Source organism: Gymnoscopelus braueri, assembly GCF_963280865.1.
Source record: "Gymnoscopelus braueri genome assembly, chromosome: 16".
NCBI lineage: Eukaryota > Metazoa > Chordata > Actinopteri > Myctophiformes > Myctophidae > Gymnoscopelus > Gymnoscopelus braueri.
Window position 1 is genome coordinate 14,866,713 of NC_137616.1, and position 21,075 is coordinate 14,887,787.

The 21,075-nt window shown below is 38.3% G+C and overlaps 2 protein-coding genes across 2 annotated transcripts in view; both read left to right on the forward strand.

Moving 5' to 3' along the window:
• The window catches only part of cdk19 (cyclin dependent kinase 19), an 83,070-nt gene that overhangs the window by 33,039 nt on the left and 28,956 nt on the right, over positions 1 to 21,075 (forward strand). The window contains exons 3-4 of the mRNA XM_080453430.1: positions 12,753 to 12,863; positions 17,720 to 17,860. Coding sequence (XP_080309556.1) covers positions 12,753 to 12,863; positions 17,720 to 17,860 — 252 coding nt within the window. The remainder of the gene's footprint in view (positions 1 to 12,752; positions 12,864 to 17,719; positions 17,861 to 21,075) is intronic.
• Positions 16,060 to 17,209, forward strand: LOC308103402 (deoxyribonuclease TATDN1-like; the record flags this gene model as incomplete). Its single annotated transcript, XM_080453359.1, has 1 exon — positions 16,060 to 17,209. One exon carries the CDS (start codon positions 16,060 to 16,062, stop codon positions 17,011 to 17,013), a length of 954 nt encoding a protein of 317 aa, XP_080309485.1. The 3' UTR covers positions 17,014 to 17,209.

Sequence of the window (21,075 nt, forward strand, 5' to 3'; positions counted from 1 at the left end):
CCATAAAATCGTAACACTTAGGCCACACACAAGGTTCCACAAGATGGCCCTTAGTAACAGACATCATAAATCTTATGCAACAATGCGCATGAGCAGAGACTCTATAGGGGGTAGGTTACTCTAGGGAGTCTACAGTACATTACTTTTAAGGAATATGCGATTACAAATAAATGTTTCAGGTTATTTTAAACTGTAGTACAGTTTTATGATGTAAATATGGGTTGTAGTAGTGACTAGGTTTTAGATTTAGTAATGTTAACACTTTACACATTTACTATCATGTGCACATAGGGTGGACCCAACTTATAGCTTCAGCTAGTTTAACAATAGCAACTCTCACAGATTACCACACATATCACCAGAGTTTAAAAGTATTATTCACTGTTAAGTAGTATCTAGCATGTTTTAAGTAACTTTTTATGCTTTATAACAACATTTGTATTTTATCTAAATACTTTGTTTGCATACATGCATTGAAAACTATGCAACCTAAAGAAACACAAGCTATGATGCTCTGTTTTCTCCTAGTATGATGCATATATTTATTCTCTCTATGCATTACTTTTACCAGCATGTATCTATGCAAGGGGTTGAATCTCACTCTATGGCAAATAGCCACACTATGTCTCCATACTCAAATGTTCTTAACCCATGTTAAGAGAGTATATATAGTTTGATGATACAACTTTTTGAAAAATATCTCTCTCCATTATGACAACCAATAGTTGCATATGGTATTGTATGATCTGGGGCCTGGCTGTGGTCAGATAAGGATTTTCCGCCAAGCATGTATGGGGTGCGCATAGTAATTAGACAACTTATTAGTGCTTATTTCTAAGGTGTTGTGTATGCCAAATACATTATATCCTAATTGTATAGTTTTGGTTATTGTGAACCATTTAGCATTATGATTAGAACTAATGAGCCAGCCAAGCTTAGGTATACCTAGTGAGGCAATCTACCTGGCTATGATTCCTGGGAAAGTTGTCCTCCTTCAAAATAACCTGTGATTACTCACACATGATACGGTAAATTGTCAGAATGTAGAAGAGTTTTACCTAAGATGGCTAAGTAGTGTATCTTTTTTTCTAAGGCATTTAGTTATACAGTTATAGTATAGTTGTAAAAACTAACAGCCTGCAATATTTTAAAATAAGTCACCATTATGGCCCTTGAATCAAGGCATATGACTCATCAAGCTTTACATTTAGACAGTTTGCTGAAGGGACACTCTTTACCACAAGACACATTATGTGTTATAGGCAGTTAATATATATTAGCGGGTGCAAAAATGTTTGTAAAATGGCATAGTATAGCCTGGAGGATCAGCTATTGAATGCAGCCTGACTATTTACCCTTCAACTACATATTCTTTCCAATTCAAATTTTAAAAGCACACACATACACATCAACAGAACTACTGTACACATCACCAGTACAACATCAGCACCACTACACTAAATATAGTTACTATTTTTCATCATTGGCTATATTTGCTAGTTTATTAAAACATGGATATAAGCTATAAGCATTCAATTATGTTTTTTTTTTTTTAAAGATATATCTGTACATATTCTAGTCAAAACTGTAGCTAGAGTTTTTTCTGCACACAAATCATATACTGTTTGTGAGTAAATCTCAAACTAAACTATTGTCATCACATGGTATGATAGTAAATATGGAATATTATCAACTTTTTTGTTTTTTGTTTGTCAAATATAGGGTCATATGCATCTTCACATTACAAAAGGAAAGATATAACATTAGTTATATATATGGCAAGGTCAGCATATATTGTGCAGGTTGTTGTTTTACTGTGATCCTCTGGATGTGTAGATATTTGATCAAAAACTATATTTATAGTGGTCAGTGGTGGTTTCTCTTAACATCTCTTTCCTCTCCTCTGTCAATCTTTCTCCTCTCTTGTCCCTTCACACACACAACCTCTCTCTCTCTCTCTCTCTCTCTCTCTCTCTCTCTCTCTCTCTCTCTCTCTCTCTCTCTCTCTCTCTCTCACCTCTCTCTCACATTATCTTCTCACATAATTTCTCTATTTTTTCTCTCTAAGTCATAACATGTACACACGTAGCTGTCAAAATACTTCAAAAAACGTACTGATCATGTCCACACCAGATTTGGCACAAACAAGGGTTTGAACTCGTTCTCATGCTATGCAACAAAAATGTCCGATTCAAAGTCCCAGTCACCCCAAGGATCGTATGCTACATCCCCCACTGGAAGAGTAGCTCTAGAGTTGGCTTCTTCTCTTCTTTCATTAGAATTCTCCATGTTGACTGCTGAGATCCTAGTTCATAGATCAAGAGTCTCTTATATTGTGTAAAAGGCAGAGGAGCCTTTGATTGATGCACTTTATTTAGTAGGACATTTCTTGCGACATTTCTTGCCTACCTATGGTGAATGCACTTATAAGTCGCTTTGGATGACAAAACGTCTGCTAAATGACTGTAATGTAATGTAATGCAATAGGTTAGAAGTAACATCATGGTACTTCTACATTAGCTGACCGTTTCATATTGTATTAGAAATATTATATTGTGTACGACGATATAATAATAGCATGACTTTTACTGTAACTATATAATAAACCCTTCCTTTTGAACTGAATTGTTCACATTAGACTCTACACAGAATCTAACCCCTCTAGTAAAAAATAAATAAACAAATTTTGATACAAGATTTGATACATGCTTGATATTTTTATTTCACAAGAAACATGAAAATATAATTTAAAACATGTTACACTTAAACACCAAAACATCAACATAAAAAACATGGGTGTGTGGTAAGAAATTACAAATTACAAATCAGTGGCTTTCAATACAGATTTTACAGTATTACGGTTGTCCATTGAGAATAACGTTGCTCCAGCCGGATTGCGCATTGAGTACTTTATTGCTCCAGCCGGATTGTGCATTTAGAAATCTGTTGCTCCAGCCAGATTCCCCATTGAGTACTTTATTACTCCAGCCGGATTGTGCATTGAGAACTCTGATAACTTCAGATTTACACGTCTCGGTTTCTTTGCAGAGAGAACGGATACTACACGATTGACTCCACTAATGCGTTCCTCCAACATGGCCATCTTTCGACTCTCTTTTGCTTTGGCAAAAAACCCATTAATTAATTTAATCACATCCCGCAGCAGCCAGAAATCTCCTGCATGAAAGGCTAAACGAATTGGAAAATACGTTTCTTTCTCCAATACAGTTTTAGGTCTTTCAAAAGTAGGGCCCTGAGACCGGTATCTCACCAACAACCATTCATTTGTCCTTGAACAGTCAATAAGGAAAGCTTCGCCCCCTGATAAGCGGCAAGGGATTGACACGTCCACTTTCACCGTAGTTGATGGTTTGATATAGTCATCGTTGGCCCATCTCCCCCAGAGCAGATAATCAGTTAAATCCAAAATGCCAGTCTTGAATCTTTCAAATTCAGATGCATAAACTCTCACATGATGCAATCCATCTTCCAACAATACTTCATCCTCTTCCATTGTATACAGATCAACAAATGGAAAACGGGTGGATGATGAAAAATTGCCGCTACTCTATGTCTAAACTCAAGTAAGATGTTTTATGCTCTAACAGACTTCTAAGTGTTAGGTCTGTTTTAGTTCACTATTGAAGTTTCAATATTGACATATATATATATATATATATATTTTTTTTTTTTTGAATCATGTATAGGCCTACACGCTTACCCTAAGATGAAAATTGATAATAAAGATGAACCTTATTCTAAAACAAACTATTTGTTGTCTATAGTGTTTATATCCACGTGTTACATTAATACTGTCATTTAGAATATTACCTAGTTTTTTACCAAATAACTGTAAAAACTCTAACTGGACTATACATTGATAAAATTACCCCCACGTCACAGTGGGTGTGAACCTACAAATAGTATATATAAGGCTACCTTTGCACGAGCTGACAGGAAATATCGGATTGCCTGACTAACCCGTCAGACAAAAGAAAAAATAAGGGGACCATCGTGCATATGATATAAGAGATTACTTTTTAGAAAAGCAGACAACTTTACCTTTTCAAATGGATAACATACGAGGGGGACTACTAGAAGAGGATTCCGTTAAACGAACAGCCAATCCGTTTTCCAGCCAAACTGCCAATCCATTTTTCGTCTCCACTAAAGATGCCAAATCCTTTCCCTATAGCGAGGAAGGTGGCGAGCCCACAATCTTTGACAGAATAATTTTTAAAGATGGACAATACGTGGCCACTGGCCTGGATCCCTATTTTGATGGATTTATGGAAGGTCGAATTAAATGGATGAATGCTACAGACGGAGGCAAATATATTCCACCCGATGATCATTCATTTTATGCCCGTGAAGCCGCATTGCGTATGTTACCTTCACAGCACAATGACCCCGGTAGAAAATCAAACACTGATACTGGTTTTAAATCGAAATCGTCACATTTTGCGTATTTAGGTGACCCCTGTAACATGGAACACACTGGGGTTGATGATAATCACAGGTGTGCAGCTTGCAAACTTGTCCTTACAAAGTTTTTACCGGGTGATACACTTTTAAATCAACATGCTTACTTCACCAGAGGAGAATGTCCGTATCTCAAAGCTAACTATACACCAGAGCGGCTAGAAATTGAAATTGGACAGGAAAGGTTTCGCAGAGGGTTTATTGCACATCCAAACGCGATCAGTGCCCCGGATGCTTGGAAATTATCTGAAGTGAAATTAACAAACAGGATATATGTTACGCTGGCTACCCATGAATGGTGTTACTTATGTGGCCGTTCACCCGGGGGTCATGTGCAGGGCTGTTACCAAAAAATGGCAGAGCTGATACACAGACTTAACAATGGTCTTCTCGAATTAAAGTTATAGTGGATATGTATGACATTGGATAAGGCTAACGGTCTAATCCTCACGGATGAAGAGCAGTTGAATTACATAGAACCCCTACTGATGAGCCCCTTTCCCATACCGTTTCTGAAGAGGAAGAGGATGAGGAAGAGGAGGCGATGGAGAGATACTTTATCGATATGGTCAATCGTGATTATTATTATCACGATTATTGTGATTATGCGGGGCGATGAGGATTTATATTACAGCCTGGACTGGCTGGTGGACCATTGGGACTCTGTCTGCTTCAACCCTGCCGATGTATCGTTAGATGCATTCGAGACTGATAGATATGATAGAAGATATGCTTATGAATGTTTTGAATAGAAAAGATTCTGGGGTCATAATGAACATTGTGCTGGGCACTGACTCCTACCATACATACCCCTGATACAAGAGACTTTTCAAGAAGTGACTGTTACAGCACATACCATGTTTTGTGTGTATAATCTAACTCTTATGGTGTTTTCCTCTACTTGCCTATATTGAGGAAAATATATTACACTGATTTTGTACACCAAGTATTGTGTATTCTTGAATATGTATGAATATGTGTAACATGCAGTATATGTATGTACAATATATGTATATGTTTTTTTCTTTGTGAAATAAATGTCCAATAATTACCAATTCAAAAGGGTGTTGTAGTTAGAAGACATGCTAACTGATATTATATACCATGATATATACCATGATGATAGTATCAATATGGACGGGTCTAAACATATCCATATGGCTAGACAGTAATTACTGCACAATTGCCCTGTAAATCAGTGAGTCTGATTCTGAGTCAAAGTAGCAACTATCTGGAGAGACTTACCAGCTAGAAAACCAAGGTCTGAACGTCGCAACCATAAAGTTTTCTAGGCCGTAAGAAGCATTAGTGTTCTTGGAATTTCATATTTTGGAATCATTTTTAGTTATTTTACCAGTGTCAGGGGGGAGTCGCTTTAACCTATTGTAACTATTCAGGCCTATACATTGGTAAAACGACCCTCCTATGTCACTGTGGGGGAGTGGACCTACAAAAAACGTATACGCTGTAGGCTGTCCTCCATGACCGGTCATGAAAAAACGGTTAGCCTGACTAAAAACTCTGCCTCTCCTGGTCCCTTTCTTTAAAGAAAACTCTGAAAGTCTAGAGACAAAAGTTGTAAAAAAAAATAAGATGTACTCTACCCGCTTGATTTACGATGCCGATGATGAAAAGATATGGCAACTGTCCAATGAGCGAAAATTACGGTGCCATTTTTCATCATCCACCCGTTTTCCATTTGTTGATCTGTATACAATGGAAGAGGATGAAGTATTGTTGGAAGATGGATTGCATCATGTGAGAGTTTATGCATCTGAATTTGAAAGATTCAAGACTGGCATTTTGGATTTAACTGATTATCTGCTCTGGGGGAGATGGGCCAACGATGACTATATCAAACCATCAACTACGGTGAAAGTGGACGTGTCAATCCCTTGCCGCTTATCAGGGGGCGAAGCTTTCCTTATTGACTGTTCAAGGACAAATGAATGGTTGTTGGTGAGATACCGGTCTCAGGGCCCTACTTTTGAAAGACCTAAAACTGTATTGGAGAAAGAAACGTATTTTCCAATTCGTTTAGCCTTTCATGCAGGAGATTTCTGGCTGCTGCGGGATGTGATTAAATTAATTAATGGGTTTTTTGCCAAAGCAAAAGAGAGTCGAAAGATGGCCATGTTGGAGGAACGCATTAGTGGAGTCAATCGTGTAGTATCCGTTCTCTCTGCAAAGAAACCGAGACGTGTAAATCTGAAGTTATCAGAGTTCTCAATGCACAATCCGGCTGGAGTAATAAAGTACTCAATGGGGAATCTGGCTGGAGCAACAGATTTCTAAATGCACAATCCGGCTGGAGCAATAAAGTACTCAATGCGCAATCCGGCTGGAGCAACGTTATTCTCAATGGACAACCGTAATACTGTAAAATCTGTATTGAAAGCCACTGATTTGTAATTTGTAATTTCTTACCACACACCCATGTTTTTTATGTTGATGTTTTGGTGTTTAAGTGTAACATGTTTTAAATTATATTTTCATGTTTCTTGTGAAATAAAAATATCAAGCATGTATCAAATCTTGTATCAAAATTTGTTTATTTATTTTTTACTAGAGGGGTTAGATTCTGTGTAGAGTCTAATGTGAACAATTCAGTTCAAAAGGAAGGGTTTATTATATAGTTACAGTAAAAGTCATGCTATTATTATATCGTCGTACACAATATAATATTTCTAATACAATATGAAACGGTCAGCTAATGTAGAAGTACCATGATGTTACTTCTAACCTATTGCATTACATTACATTACAGTCATTTAGCAGACGTTTTGTCATCCAAAGCGACTTATAAGTGCATTCACCATAGGTAGGCAAGAAATGTCGCAAGAAATGTCCTACTAAATAAAGTGCATCAATCAAAGGCTCCTCTGCCTTTTACACAATATAAGAGACTCTTGATCTATGAACTAGGATCTCAGCAGTCAACATGGAGAATTCTAATGAAAGAAGAGAAGAAGCCAACTCTAGAGCTACTCTTCCAGTGGGGGATGTAGCATACGATCCTTGGGGTGACTGGGACTTTGAATCGGACATTTTTGTTGCATAGCATGAGAACGAGTTCAAACCCTTGTTTGTGCCAAATCTGGTGTGGACATGATCAGTACGTTTTTTGAAGTATTTTGACAGCTACGTGTGTACATGTTATGACTTAGAGAGAAAAAATAGAGAAATTATGTGAGAAGATAATGTGAGAGAGAGGTGAGAGAGAGAGAGAGAGAGAGAGAGAGAGAGAGAGAGAGAGAGAGAGAGAGAGAGAGAGAGAGAGAGAGGTTGTGTGTGTGAAGGGACAAGAGAGGAGAAAGATTGACAGAGGAGAGGAAAGAGATGTTAAGAGAAACCACCACTGACCACTATAAATATAGTTTTTGATCAAATATCTACACATCCAGAGGATCACAGTAAAACAACAACCTGCACAATATATGCTGACCTTGCCATATATATAACTAATGTTATATCTTTCCTTTTGTAATGTGAAGATGCATATGACCCTATATTTGACAAACAAAAAACAAAAAAGTTGATAATATTCCATATTTACTATCATACCATGTGATGACAATAGTTTAGTTTGAGATTTACTCACAAACAGTATATGATTTGTGTGCAGAAAAAACTCTAGCTACAGTTTTGACTAGAATATGTACAGATATATCTTTAAAAAAAAAAAAACATAATTGAATGCTTATAGCTTATATCCATGTTTTAATAAACTAGCAAATATAGCCAATGATGAAAAATAGTAACTATATTTAGTGTAGTGGTGCTGATGTTGTACTGGTGATGTGTACAGTAGTTCTGTTGATGTGTATGTGTGTGCTTTTAAAATTTGAATTGGAAAGAATATGTAGTTGAAGGGTAAATAGTCAGGCTGCATTCAATAGCTGATCCTCCAGGCTATACTATGCCATTTTACAAACATTTTTGCACCCGCTAATATATATTAACTGCCTATAACACATAATGTGTCTTGTGGTAAAGAGTGTCCCTTCAGCAAACTGTCTAAATGTAAAGCTTGATGAGTCATATGCCTTGATTCAAGGGCCATAATGGTGACTTATTTTAAAATATTGCAGGCTGTTAGTTTTTACAACTATACTATAACTGTATAACTAAATGCCTTAGAAAAAAAGATACACTACTTAGCCATCTTAGGTAAAACTCTTCTACATTCTGACAATTTACCGTATCATGTGTGAGTAATCACAGGTTATTTTGAAGGAGGACAACTTTCCCAGGAATCATAGCCAGGTAGATTGCCTCACTAGGTATACCTAAGCTTGGCTGGCTCATTAGTTCTAATCATAATGCTAAATGGTTCACAATAACCAAAACTATACAATTAGGATATAATGTATTTGGCATACACAACACCTTAGAAATAAGCACTAATAAGTTGTCTAATTACTATGCGCACCCCATACATGCTTGGCGGAAAATCCTTATCTGACCACAGCCAGGCCCCAGATCATACAATACCATATGCAACTATTGGTTGTCATAATGGAGAGAGATATTTTTCAAAAAGTTGTATCATCAAACTATATATACTCTCTTAACATGGGTTAAGAACATTTGAGTATGGAGACATAGTGTGGCTATTTGCCATAGAGTGAGATTCAACCCCTTGCATAGATACATGCTGGTAAAAGTAATGCATAGAGAGAATAAATATATGCATCATACTAGGAGAAAACAGAGCATCATAGCTTGTGTTTCTTTAGGTTGCATAGTTTTCAATGCATGTATGCAAACAAAGTATTTAGATAAAATACAAATGTTGTTATAAAGCATAAAAAGTTACTTAAAACATGCTAGATACTACTTAACAGTGAATAATACTTTTAAACTCTGGTGATATGTGTGGTAATCTGTGAGAGTTGCTATTGTTAAACTAGCTGAAGCTATAAGTTGGGTCCACCCTATGTGCACATGATAGTAAATGTGTAAAGTGTTAACATTACTAAATCTAAAACCTAGTCACTACTACAACCCATATTTACATCATAAAACTGTACTACAGTTTAAAATAACCTGAAACATTTATTTGTAATCGCATATTCCTTAAAAGTAATGTACTGTAGACTCCCTAGAGTAACCTACCCCCTATAGAGTCTCTGCTCATGCGCATTGTTGCATAAGATTTATGATGTCTGTTACTAAGGGCCATCTTGTGGAACCTTGTGTGTGGCCTAAGTGTTACGATTTTATGGTGTACCATTGCATGAAAATAAATAAATAGCACGAATATACATACACAAGCCACAGTTAAAACATTGGCCGTGAACCGTGATGCATTGTGAGATTGTAGATCAGCTATTTTCGTATCATTTTCGAAACTGTGTCTGTAACACATTTTCTTTAGAACCTATAGAATCAACAACGCTTGTGTGAGAAATGTGAGTCTGAGTAATATTACATTAGGGAATTTTAAGAGTAGCAAGTAAGAGCAACTTTAGAACACATTAAAAGTGTGTCAATGGTTAATGGATAGACTTATTTACTGAACAAATGTAATGAAAACAGCACAATTTTTAAAAACTTTAACTTCTGTACTGTTCTGATGGTGGTGCAGAATATATTTTAAACTACACATGAGGGTTTTATAGAACGTGTCCAGTCATGTCAAATATTAAACATGAAACACAGTGCATTTATTGAAATTGTAATGTATGTATGTATATGTATGTATGTATGTATGTATGTATGTATGTATGTATGCGTGTGTGTACGCATGTATGTATGTATGTATGTATGTATGTATGTATGTATGTGTGTATTACTGCATGTACGCATGTACTCATGTACACATGTATGTATGTATGTATGTATTGTATTACTGCATGTACGCATGTATGTATGTATTTATATATGTATGTGTGTATTACTGTATGTACGCATGTATGTATGTATGTATGTATGTATGTATGTATGTATGTATGTATGTATGTATGTATGTATGTATGTATGTATGTATGTATCAATTACTGTCACTCTCTTTCACAGAGCAAAGCACCAGTTAACAGAATTATTTACACATCAAAAGTCCAATCTGACCAGATCGGCTGATTTTCTGTCAGATTCTATGTCAACCATAATAAAATATATTGAAGTAAACCATTTAAACTAAATATCGTGATCTAAAAGACATGCTCAGACATGTCAGATATTAAACAATTATTTTAATTTACTGACTATATGTACACACCAAAGGACCATAGAACCACCGCTTTTAAACCCTGGTGCCCATGTATTGGAAGTGCCAGTATAAAATACTATATCATCTTCACCTAAAGCAATCGCTTTAACTACATTAAACATGTTCTAAAGTTATTTCCTGAATAAAACCCATAAACCCTAAAATAGGCAATAAGATGTAGGCTGCCATAATAAAATATATTGAAGTAAACCATTTAAACTAAATATCGTGATCTAAAAGACATGCTCAGACATGTCAGATATTAAACAATTATTTTAATTTACTGACTATATGTACACACCAAAGGACCATAGAACCACCGCTTTTAAACCCTGGTGCCCATGTATTGGAAGTGCCAGTATAAAATACTATATCATCTTCACCTAAAGCAATCGCTTTAACTACATTAAACATGTTCTAAAGTTATTTCCTGAATAAAACCCATAAACCCTAAAATAGGCTATAAGATGTAGGCTGCCATAATAAAATATATTGAAGTAAACCATTTAAACTAAATATCGTGATCTAAAAGACATGTTCAGTCATGTCAGATATTAAACAATTATTTTAATTTACTGACTATATGTACACACCAAAGGACCATAGAATCCATAGAATCACCACTTTTAAACCCTGGTGCCCATGTATTGGAAGTGATAGTATAAAATACTATATCATCTTCACCTAAAGCAATCACTTTAACTACATTAAACATGTTCTAAAGTTATTTCCTGAATAAAACCCATAAACCCTAAAATAGGCAATAAGATGTAGGCTAATTTCTATATACAATACTAATGCTGTATGTGACAACCCTCTCCATCCAGACCAGACACACACACACCAGACACTCACCCACCCATCCACCCAACCATCCACACACACACACACACACACACACACACACACACACACACACACACACACACACACACACACACACACACTCACACACACACAAACAAAACACATTCATTCTATTGTTGGGGAATCATTGAATGGAATTGAATGGAATGGCAGGCTCTCTCTGTGTTTAAACGTCACAAGCCACTAACCACTAGCAGCCCCAGGATGGGGCCTTGCTTGAGCGCAGACATTTAATCACAAGACAGTGTTTCACATCAAAATGATGTGTGTTAGACAATTAATAACATATTACAATGGAGACTTGAGTGATAGGTAACTGATGACAGAGGGTGGTTAATAATAAAACACTTAACAAAAGACATAATGTACACAATGCATTCACCCCTGTATGACCTCACCCCAGACAGCCCCCACTCCTCATGGTTCACATAACCCCCATATCAGATTTCTAAAGAAATCTTTTGTTCTATGAAACAAAAGAATTATGACCTATAAACAATAGAATTGAAATTATGAATAGGTGACCTTTGATCCCATAGAACAATACAACCACCCCTATCTTACTACTCTTATACATATTTTTAAACGCAGCAAGTACTTTACCTCAAATACAAATTTGACTGAACAACTTCTAGTGGAGTCATATTTGATCAGGAGTATCTATACTTTCACTCAAGTACTTACTTTGTCCACCACGGACGAGCTGACTGTCATTTTGCTTTGATTGTGTTGTTGTTGAATGTGACTTACAAGAGCAATGCAAGCACAACTCAAGTTCCTTGGCTTTGCATTTATAGAACATACCAGCACGCATAAAAATGTCTATCAAGCACTTTTATTAAGTTGGCATGGGCAGCATACAGAGCAATGTACACGTTTCGGCATTCAGCCTTCATCAGCGGCATCTCACACTCAGTGTGAATTGCCAGGAAACAATATAGTTGTTTTATTTACGTTGGCATCTATACATACTGTAGTGTTTATTTATAAGAAGTTCTTCTTTCCGTAATCTATTTTATGGTGTAAATACTCGATATGAAATACGGTGTCGTCAGTCATTCATACAAACTAAAAGCATTCATTTATGGCCACATTCTGGCCACTTTAATACACAATGAGCTGCATTGTACTGTATGTATATGATAATAATAATAAAATATTTCTTTGTTTCTTTCTTTGTGTGTTCTAGCTGTTACGAGAACTGAAGCACCCAAATGTAATCGCCCTGCAGAAAGTGTTCCTGTCCCACAGCGATAGAAAAGTCTGGCTCCTCTTCGACTATGCTGAACATGACCTGTGGGTGAGTCTCCGGGTAGACCCAGTCTGACCTATTTCTGTACAGCCTTGAACCCTTGAAATGCCTACCATATGAACCCTTGAGTCCCTATTCTTGGGGCGAACATTCGGTGAAAATAGCATAAAAATAGGCTATTTTCGGTGAAGAGATTTGGTGTTGAGGGGAAAAAAGGAGCTGACCAAGTAAACAAAGCATATACTGTAGGGTTTAAGTGGGTTAAATGACCATCCTGGTGGTCTGGCATGTTTAGCTCATAAACTACATCTAACAGTATGCTTGACATTACGGCCAACCATTTTCCAAAGCATATTGTGGTTTATAGAGAGAGCAAACACCAACAGATTGACTGAGGAGTGCTACTTCACGAATGCAGATGCTATTTGGATCCATGGACATAATTGAAAGATCAAAAACAGGTTAGACTTAAGTTGTACTTAGCTCTGTGATCAATAAGTCATAACCCAATAAATACCAAGGCACACAGCTTTGCAAAAAATCATAAGGCCTTTAATAAATAAATGGGCTTAGCGTCTACACTTTTTGATTCATAGACGTCCTCAGGGCATATAAAAACAAACGACAGCTCACAGATAAAGGCTGGTGTCAGCTGCCAGGCAATCAATCATAGAAAGATAGGAGCCGCGTTAGCTCAGTGGTTTAGCTCTTGTGACACAGTACTACACTAGAGCAAATTACACAAAGCAAATCATAACAATAATTGGAAAACCATGGAAAGGTATTCTATATAGGGGACATGTTGGTCAATAGCTATCTCCCCGCTGACAAAAAGGGAACTTGGCTTGATCACAGACCCCAGGCTTTTTCAAGTGTAGTAGATGTGCATGGTGTCACTGTGACACCATGCAACAACCTACAACTTCAAGGACATGCACTCAAATCAAACCTGTACTATCCAATTATTTATTAACCACATGAACCCTAGCATCCCTATTCTGGGCATGACATAAAATAGGCATACATATGAGTTTGTAGATCAGCTATTTTTGGTGTAGTGGAAACAACAACGCTTTCAACAAAATCTATAGGGTCTAATAAGTGGTTAGCTGCACTATAAATGATGTAGTATACCACCTACAGTACGATGCCCATGTGGCTACTGTATGTTTATGCGGGGAGAACAAGAAGAACACTGAAAAAGAATTGCTGAGCACAAATATGCCATTTGCACAGGAAATGAACACTAGCCCCATGGCCAAGCATTATAAACATCACCATGGATTTAACCCAGACTCAAAGGCCATAGAAATGTCTATTGCCTGATTTAAATTAGTCTGGCCGGTTGCATTGCAACGCGTTGTGAGCTTTTAGATAGGCTATTTTCAGTGTGCAACACTGCATAACTTAGTACAAATCAGACAGGCTTTAGAGGGGAGGAGATAAACTAAAGAAACTGTTACTAAGAAACATTTTGGATCTGTAATGGCCCAGACTCAAGGCTTGAATTAAGCACTTAAACCCTCTATACTTAGTAAATGGACATGAGTTACAACTGTAGTTGGTACGCTTTTTTTTCACTTCAGATTTCTTGGCCAAAAATAGCCGATCTACAAACTCAGTTCAGTTGTGAGCTTATAGATTGGCTATTTTTGGCGAACGTTCCCTCCAGAATAGGGATTCAAGTGGCTTATAAGTGGTTATAAGAACTGAACTATGTTCCATATCTGTAATACTGTATATTTGTTGTGCTCCCAGCTCCCAAGTTATCTCCCTCTTCATTACAAGTAACCAACTTCAGTGAAGTATTTTATTTAGTATCCAAGGCTATTGATTATTTATTATCGATTTGCTTACCTTAATGATATTGATGCCTTGTTAGAATCTACCTACAGTAATGATGTGCACTACACACCCACTTTCTTAACTGCAGTCACAAAAGCTGTCACTTGTTATTATATGCCCTGAAGAATACTGTGAGTTGAAATGTGCTGGCGCTAAGCCTGTTTATTAAAGGTTTCTCAATTTGCTTTGGAACAAAGCCAATGGATTCCATTCATTGTTCTACAGTAGGAAAATTGACTTGCAGGGACATGAAATTTGCTTCAGATCCAACACACTAATTGTTATTGTGTGGTTATTTTTGGTCAAAGGTACATTATTGTTTAAATGCATTTGACGTTGAATTAAAATTTAAATTAATTTGGAAAGTTGCGCCGAAAATAGTCCCTGGAGTAATGATTGATTTAGCTACCACTTACTCAATTATACAGTTAAGTTTGGTTATGTTTTAAATACTTTGGACTGGAGAAAGTCTAAAAATAAAGCCATTGATGGGGAAATGGTCCATGTTTATGTACATTATGGACAAAGCTATGAAAAAAATAAACACTGACGTACGGTATGATGACTATGGTCCTTAAAATATTATGGTGGATATTATAACTGTCCTCCAGACCTTAAAAATAAATATACGGGTACAACGGGTACTCTGACAAAGCCCCTGACACTATGACTCAGACATATTGGTTGGATCGGCAGTGCGACGTAAGTGTGAGGGATGCATAGCGGCACGAACTCTAGATGCGAACCTCTAGTACAGATAATTCTGTTAAAACAAGAACTTTCACATTCAAACTGACCCAAACGACATTCTCTGTCACTTTCTTTTCTCAGGACCTAACACCCCTGTTTCCACAAACAGTACTATATTTTAATCCACTAGAGGTTCAGGCTGCTATGCAGCCATCACACCTACGTCGCACCGCCGATCCGACTGATAAGCCCATACAGTATATGGAGATCTCTGTATCTGTCAGTCCTTGTCCCTTTTATGCCCATATATGGAGATCCCTGATTTCATCAGTGTACAGTATGCCCAGTATGGGCATGCCTGATTTTGTTTGACGATACATTTAGATTAGACAACACACTCCATATTTGGGCGTAGCTGCATTGGGAATGGTTATGGCTGAGTCATGGTGACATGCATGTGACGTCAGAGGTCCTAAGCCAATTTTAATATAGGATGGGATAGGATATCTCAATGACAAAGAATAAAAGAATTTCGATAAAATAGGAAGTGCATTCTGGGAGTTTGGATGTTTGGGTAAATTGCATTTTACACCTACAAAGTGTAGTTTAAACAGATTATGTAATTTATTTTCAAATCATGCGAGTTGATTAGACAGGAAGATGTTTCTGCAGTGCGCATAGACTATAATAAATACAGCGTTGCATCAGTATGCGATTGGTGGTGAAAGCTGCTTCATGTGTGGTTCTTTTTAGAGGATTTGCTCAATCAAACATGGCTCAACACAAGTTCATTGATATTGGCGTGAATCTAACTGATCCTATGTTCAGAGGGTGTTACAGAGGAAAGCAGAGACATGAGGATGATTTTGATCAAATCATTGAAAGGGCCGTCAATGTCAATGTTCACAAGTTTATAATCACGGGAGGAAGCCTGGAGGACAGCAAGGCCGCCCTGAAGTTGGCCGAGACCAGAGATCAGTTTTACAGTACAGTGGGTTGCCATCCTACGCGCTGCAATGAGTTTCTGCTCGGACCGGAACAGCACTTAACCGAACTGAGAGAACTGGCAACAGCACACAAAGGAAAGGTGGTGGCCATAGGAGAATGTGGACTGGATTTTGACAGGTTGGAATTCTGTGAAAAAGAAACCCAACTTAAGTACTTTGAGAAGCAGTTTGACCTGGCTGAAGAGACCAGACTACCCATGTTCCTTCACTGCAGAAACTCCCATCATGAGTTCATTGACATCATGAAGAGAAACCGGAACAGATGTGTTGGAGGAGTGGTTCACTCATTTGATGGGAGTGCAGAGGATGCTGCTGCTCTCATAGACCTGGACCTCTATATTGGCATAAATGGATGCTCCTTGAAAACAGAGGCAAACATTGAAGCTATGAAGACCATTCCTACCGAGAGACTAATGGTTGAAACAGATGCTCCATGGTGTGGTGTGAAGAATACTCATGCAGGTTCTAAACATGTGAAAACTACATTTCCCACCAAGAAGAGGTGGGAGGCAGGGCACTGTATTAAAGACAGGAATGAACCTTGTCATATAATACAAGTTCTCGAGGTGATGGCAGCAGCCAGGAATGAGGATCTGACGGAGATGGCCAGCACAATCTACAACAACACTATCAAAGTCTTCTTTAGCTCAAACTGATGATGAACTGATTGAAAACTCCTTAAGATCAGCTGCCATGGAGTCTGTCATACACAGATTCAGTATACTGTACCACTTGAACTGCTAAACTAAAAGAAGAATTTCAGTGCTCATAAAAAGGATGGTTAAAGTTAATGCCATATTAATTATGTCAGCTCTCAAAGCTCAACAAACAATGTATGAATTATTGGTATAGGGATTGGCTCTCACTTCTAACCTTGTTTTGAGGAGTAACGTTTTTTTGGTTTTTACTAATAACAATCCAACCTGAGAGTAGAAAAAAAAGAAGAAAAAAAAAAATTACAATAAAATAATCATCACCAACACAGCCCCCCAAAATTCTAAAACCATTACTTTTCAGAAAATGGATAAAAAAAATTACCTGCTTTCCAATGGATCCAATGTAGTTATTATTTAGTCACAAGCTTTTATTAATACTTTTCATTGGTTAAATATTTATAAAAACCCACACACAGGAATGTACCACTTTCACTTCCAAAAATAGCGAAAATAGCAGATCTATAATATAAGCTATGCTAGTTTATACTTGTGTGAGACACTCTTGTGACGAAGTAGGGAATTCATGAAAAAAACATAAAAAGTTGAAATATGGAGGTTTCTGCCCGACAGCAGCGAAATGCTTCGTTCCAGGGCATAACCAATGTGGCACGCACGCCTTCACTGTCTTTCTTCTCTCTCCCCGCAGCACATCATCAAGTTCCACCGTGCCTCAAAGGCCAACAAGAAACCCATGCAGCTGCCCAGAGGGATGGTCAAGTCTCTGCTGTATCAGATTCTGGACGGGATCCATTACCTCCATGCCAACTGGGTGCTCCACAGGGACCTGGTGAGCAGCCATTACAGCTCTCCCCACTGCTCTAGTTTCCCTTCACGGACCACACGTTCGCCCGCTACAGTGCTGTTTGTATTAGAGCGGTTTAAAATAGAATACGTACTACTATGCGACTGTGGTTGCAGCTCAACACGGGGAGTCTCTATTATTACAGTAGTCCAGGGCTACTGTAATGTGACATTTACGCCGAATGCCGTGAAATAAGTTATGTGCAAAGTAGAACACATAGATAATGACGGTGGCACTAATGCTTGCGTGTGCTACTTTCGGTGCATTTTTAGCTGCGAGGTTGTTTTTCGCTGTGTGTACCTACCGGGGGGATCATGCATCCCTCTTCAGTGTTCAGTATCGACGGTGTGGATGTGAAACTTTTTATCGACCGCCCAGGTAAACGGCAAGCCATTCTGGGAAGGGCCGGTGCTATTCATTTTTGGGCTGCTGCGCCGGCCGTGTCATTCTGGTGCAGGTGTTGCTTGACGCATGTCTGCGTGGGGTTTATTATCTCGAGGCCTTGGCTGAGGAACGGGGAGTCTTGGCACGATGAATGTTATCTATATTTTGTCTTGTCCTTTTTGTCCTTGCCGATCCCACCGCAGCATACTGCAACTGCCCTGTGAGATCGTCTCCTCCGCAGTTTTCCCACAGTGATTTGGGAGTTGGGAGGGGTATTCCTTTAGCCTGATTTATACTAGTTTGCTCATCGGGTCATTGCACACCGAAAATAGCCGAATCTAGAAGCTCTCAACGCGTCACGCTGCAACACACTACAGCTTGTAGATTTTCGGGTGCGCAACACCGGTGCGCAACTAAGTATAAATCAGGCTTTACACTTGCCACTTGCTGGGCTTCGTGTTGTAGAAGGTCAGGCCGCCCGACTCCCAGCAGAAGATGTATCACAAAGATCCTTTTCTTTATATCTGACAACTTTTGCTCGACTGCTCTCTCTTGACCTCCCCATCTCCCTCGCTCTCCCTGTCCCCTAATCGTACTGTACGTACTCCCCACCGCCCCATCTATGCAGGAGGTTCCCTCTATCTTATCTGCGACTCCGACTGCCACTGCCAACTCTTTGACTTCCTAGAAAGGATCATTTGTTCCCATACTTGCAAATGAACACGGTATAAATAACCTAAACCCAAGAGATTATGACTTTAAAACAATTAAAGTTCCAAACTTGATTGTCCCCTATGGGAAGTTTGGCTTGCATAACAGTGTTTAGCTACAAACACAATAATAAAATGCTAAAAAGGGTCACAAGTTTAAAGGGCTCAATAGCTAAAACACATGCAAGTCCACCCAAGATCCACATAACTGTAATTATCATCAACGTCAATCTTCACTTTGATTGCTACGGTGACGTACAGCAAAGGACGGCTGAGCAATTGCAGTGATTGCGGATGGAGGCTGGGGTATTTCCCACGTAATATCCGCAAAAGAATGAAGTCTATAGAATCCAATTTCTATTTATTTCCTGTGTAACAGCTGTTGGCTGTTAATTCTCCTGTATACACTCTATTATGCGTCGCATCAACAGATGCTACTTTGATCACAAGATGGGATCCATTTCCTGCGTACTGATCTGCTCTCTGTCTGCCTGTCCGTGTCTATGGCTATTATCAGACTGGCAGTCCAAATCCGATTTGTGTTATGTCCAGATTGGAATCAGATTTTTATCTCTGAATAGCACAAAAAAAAAAAAAAAACACTTATGGAAACTGATTTCTGCAAATCAGATTTGATACACATTCTTAGGTGGTTTGAATTGAAATATGATTCAAATCAGATTTTTAACCCATCAAGACCTGAGGCCGATTCTGCAAATGTCTTCTAAATCAGTTTTCTGAAAAAGGTATGTTTAGCTGCTCAAACAATTTCATGTCATTCCCCCCAAAATTATATATATTTGGCCGCCGACATCTCTTTTGTTCCAGGGACCCCCAGAAGCAAAGATTTGAGTTACAAATGCTCGCTTTAAAAGAATATATATAATCAAAGATTTGCACAAATGTTCAAGATCTTTCAAAAATAGCAGATCTACAAGCTCGTAACGCAGCACGAAGTGACATGCTATGAGCTTGTACATCTGCTATTTTTCAAAAGCCAAAGTATATAATAATACTTTTCAGCTCAAATCTTAAAATGACACATGCTTTCCCGGTTTTAATGGGTTAAGAATATGTCTCAGTCTGGACACTGATTTATACTTAAATCATAATACAAAAAAGTCGTTCTGCAAGCTCACAACGCAATGCATCGCAATGCACTGTGAGCTTGTAGATCTGGCAGCTATTTTCGGCGAGCGACACTCATTACTCACACCTATGTCATTTAGTCGTTACCACATCAACCAATACAGACAGGTCGACGATGTCTGAATCCACAAATCCGATCTGACCACTTACAAATAACAAGGTGGACAGTCAGTCCTAAAGATCTGCAGTCTGAACGAAGCCTGATGAATCTATAGATCGGGCTGTCTATCTGTCTCTCTATTAGCCTGTCTCTCTCTCTCTCTCTCCTCTGTCTTCCTCCACCTCTCACACTGCTGTGCCGGGGTCTATACAGAGAAATCCTTAGTGTGTATCTCTTTCCGCTGGACCGTTCTCTATTTATGTAATCCCTAGCAATCCCAGATGGCTCTTGTGGTGGCTGCACTGTCACATTATATAAGCCCCCCGCTGGGATCAGGGAGCGCATTGAGACCTTCGCTAGCTGTCACTCTCTCTCTCTCTGGCTTTGGTCATTTGGACTAATCCACGAGGAGAGGATCTGCAGACGGCCTGCTGCAGCCATTGATGATTCTTAATTGCTGGCTGGGTTTTTACTTAATGTAGCCAGGGGTCAGTTCTAGGCCGTCAGGTCATTTAAACATTGTCGTTGCTGTTTTTGTTGTTATTGGTAGCACTGTTGTAGTAGTAGTACTAGGAGTTTATAGTTATCATTAGTAGTATTATCAAAGTATTAATAGTAGTGGCATTAGCTAGTAATAGTAGAAAAACAATTCGATGCTTTTTAAGGACCCAAGCAAATTCAAATGGTCATGAGACAAGTCAACAGTAACGGCCCCTCATTCGCTTGACTTCCTACATCTGACGACATCAGAAAAGGCTAATAGTGACTTAGGCTTACAGCTTTGCACACCCGCTACTTATGAAAAACACAGACTCCCACAGTAGTGGTAATAGTGTTGTTTTTCTCCCCTGAGGTCA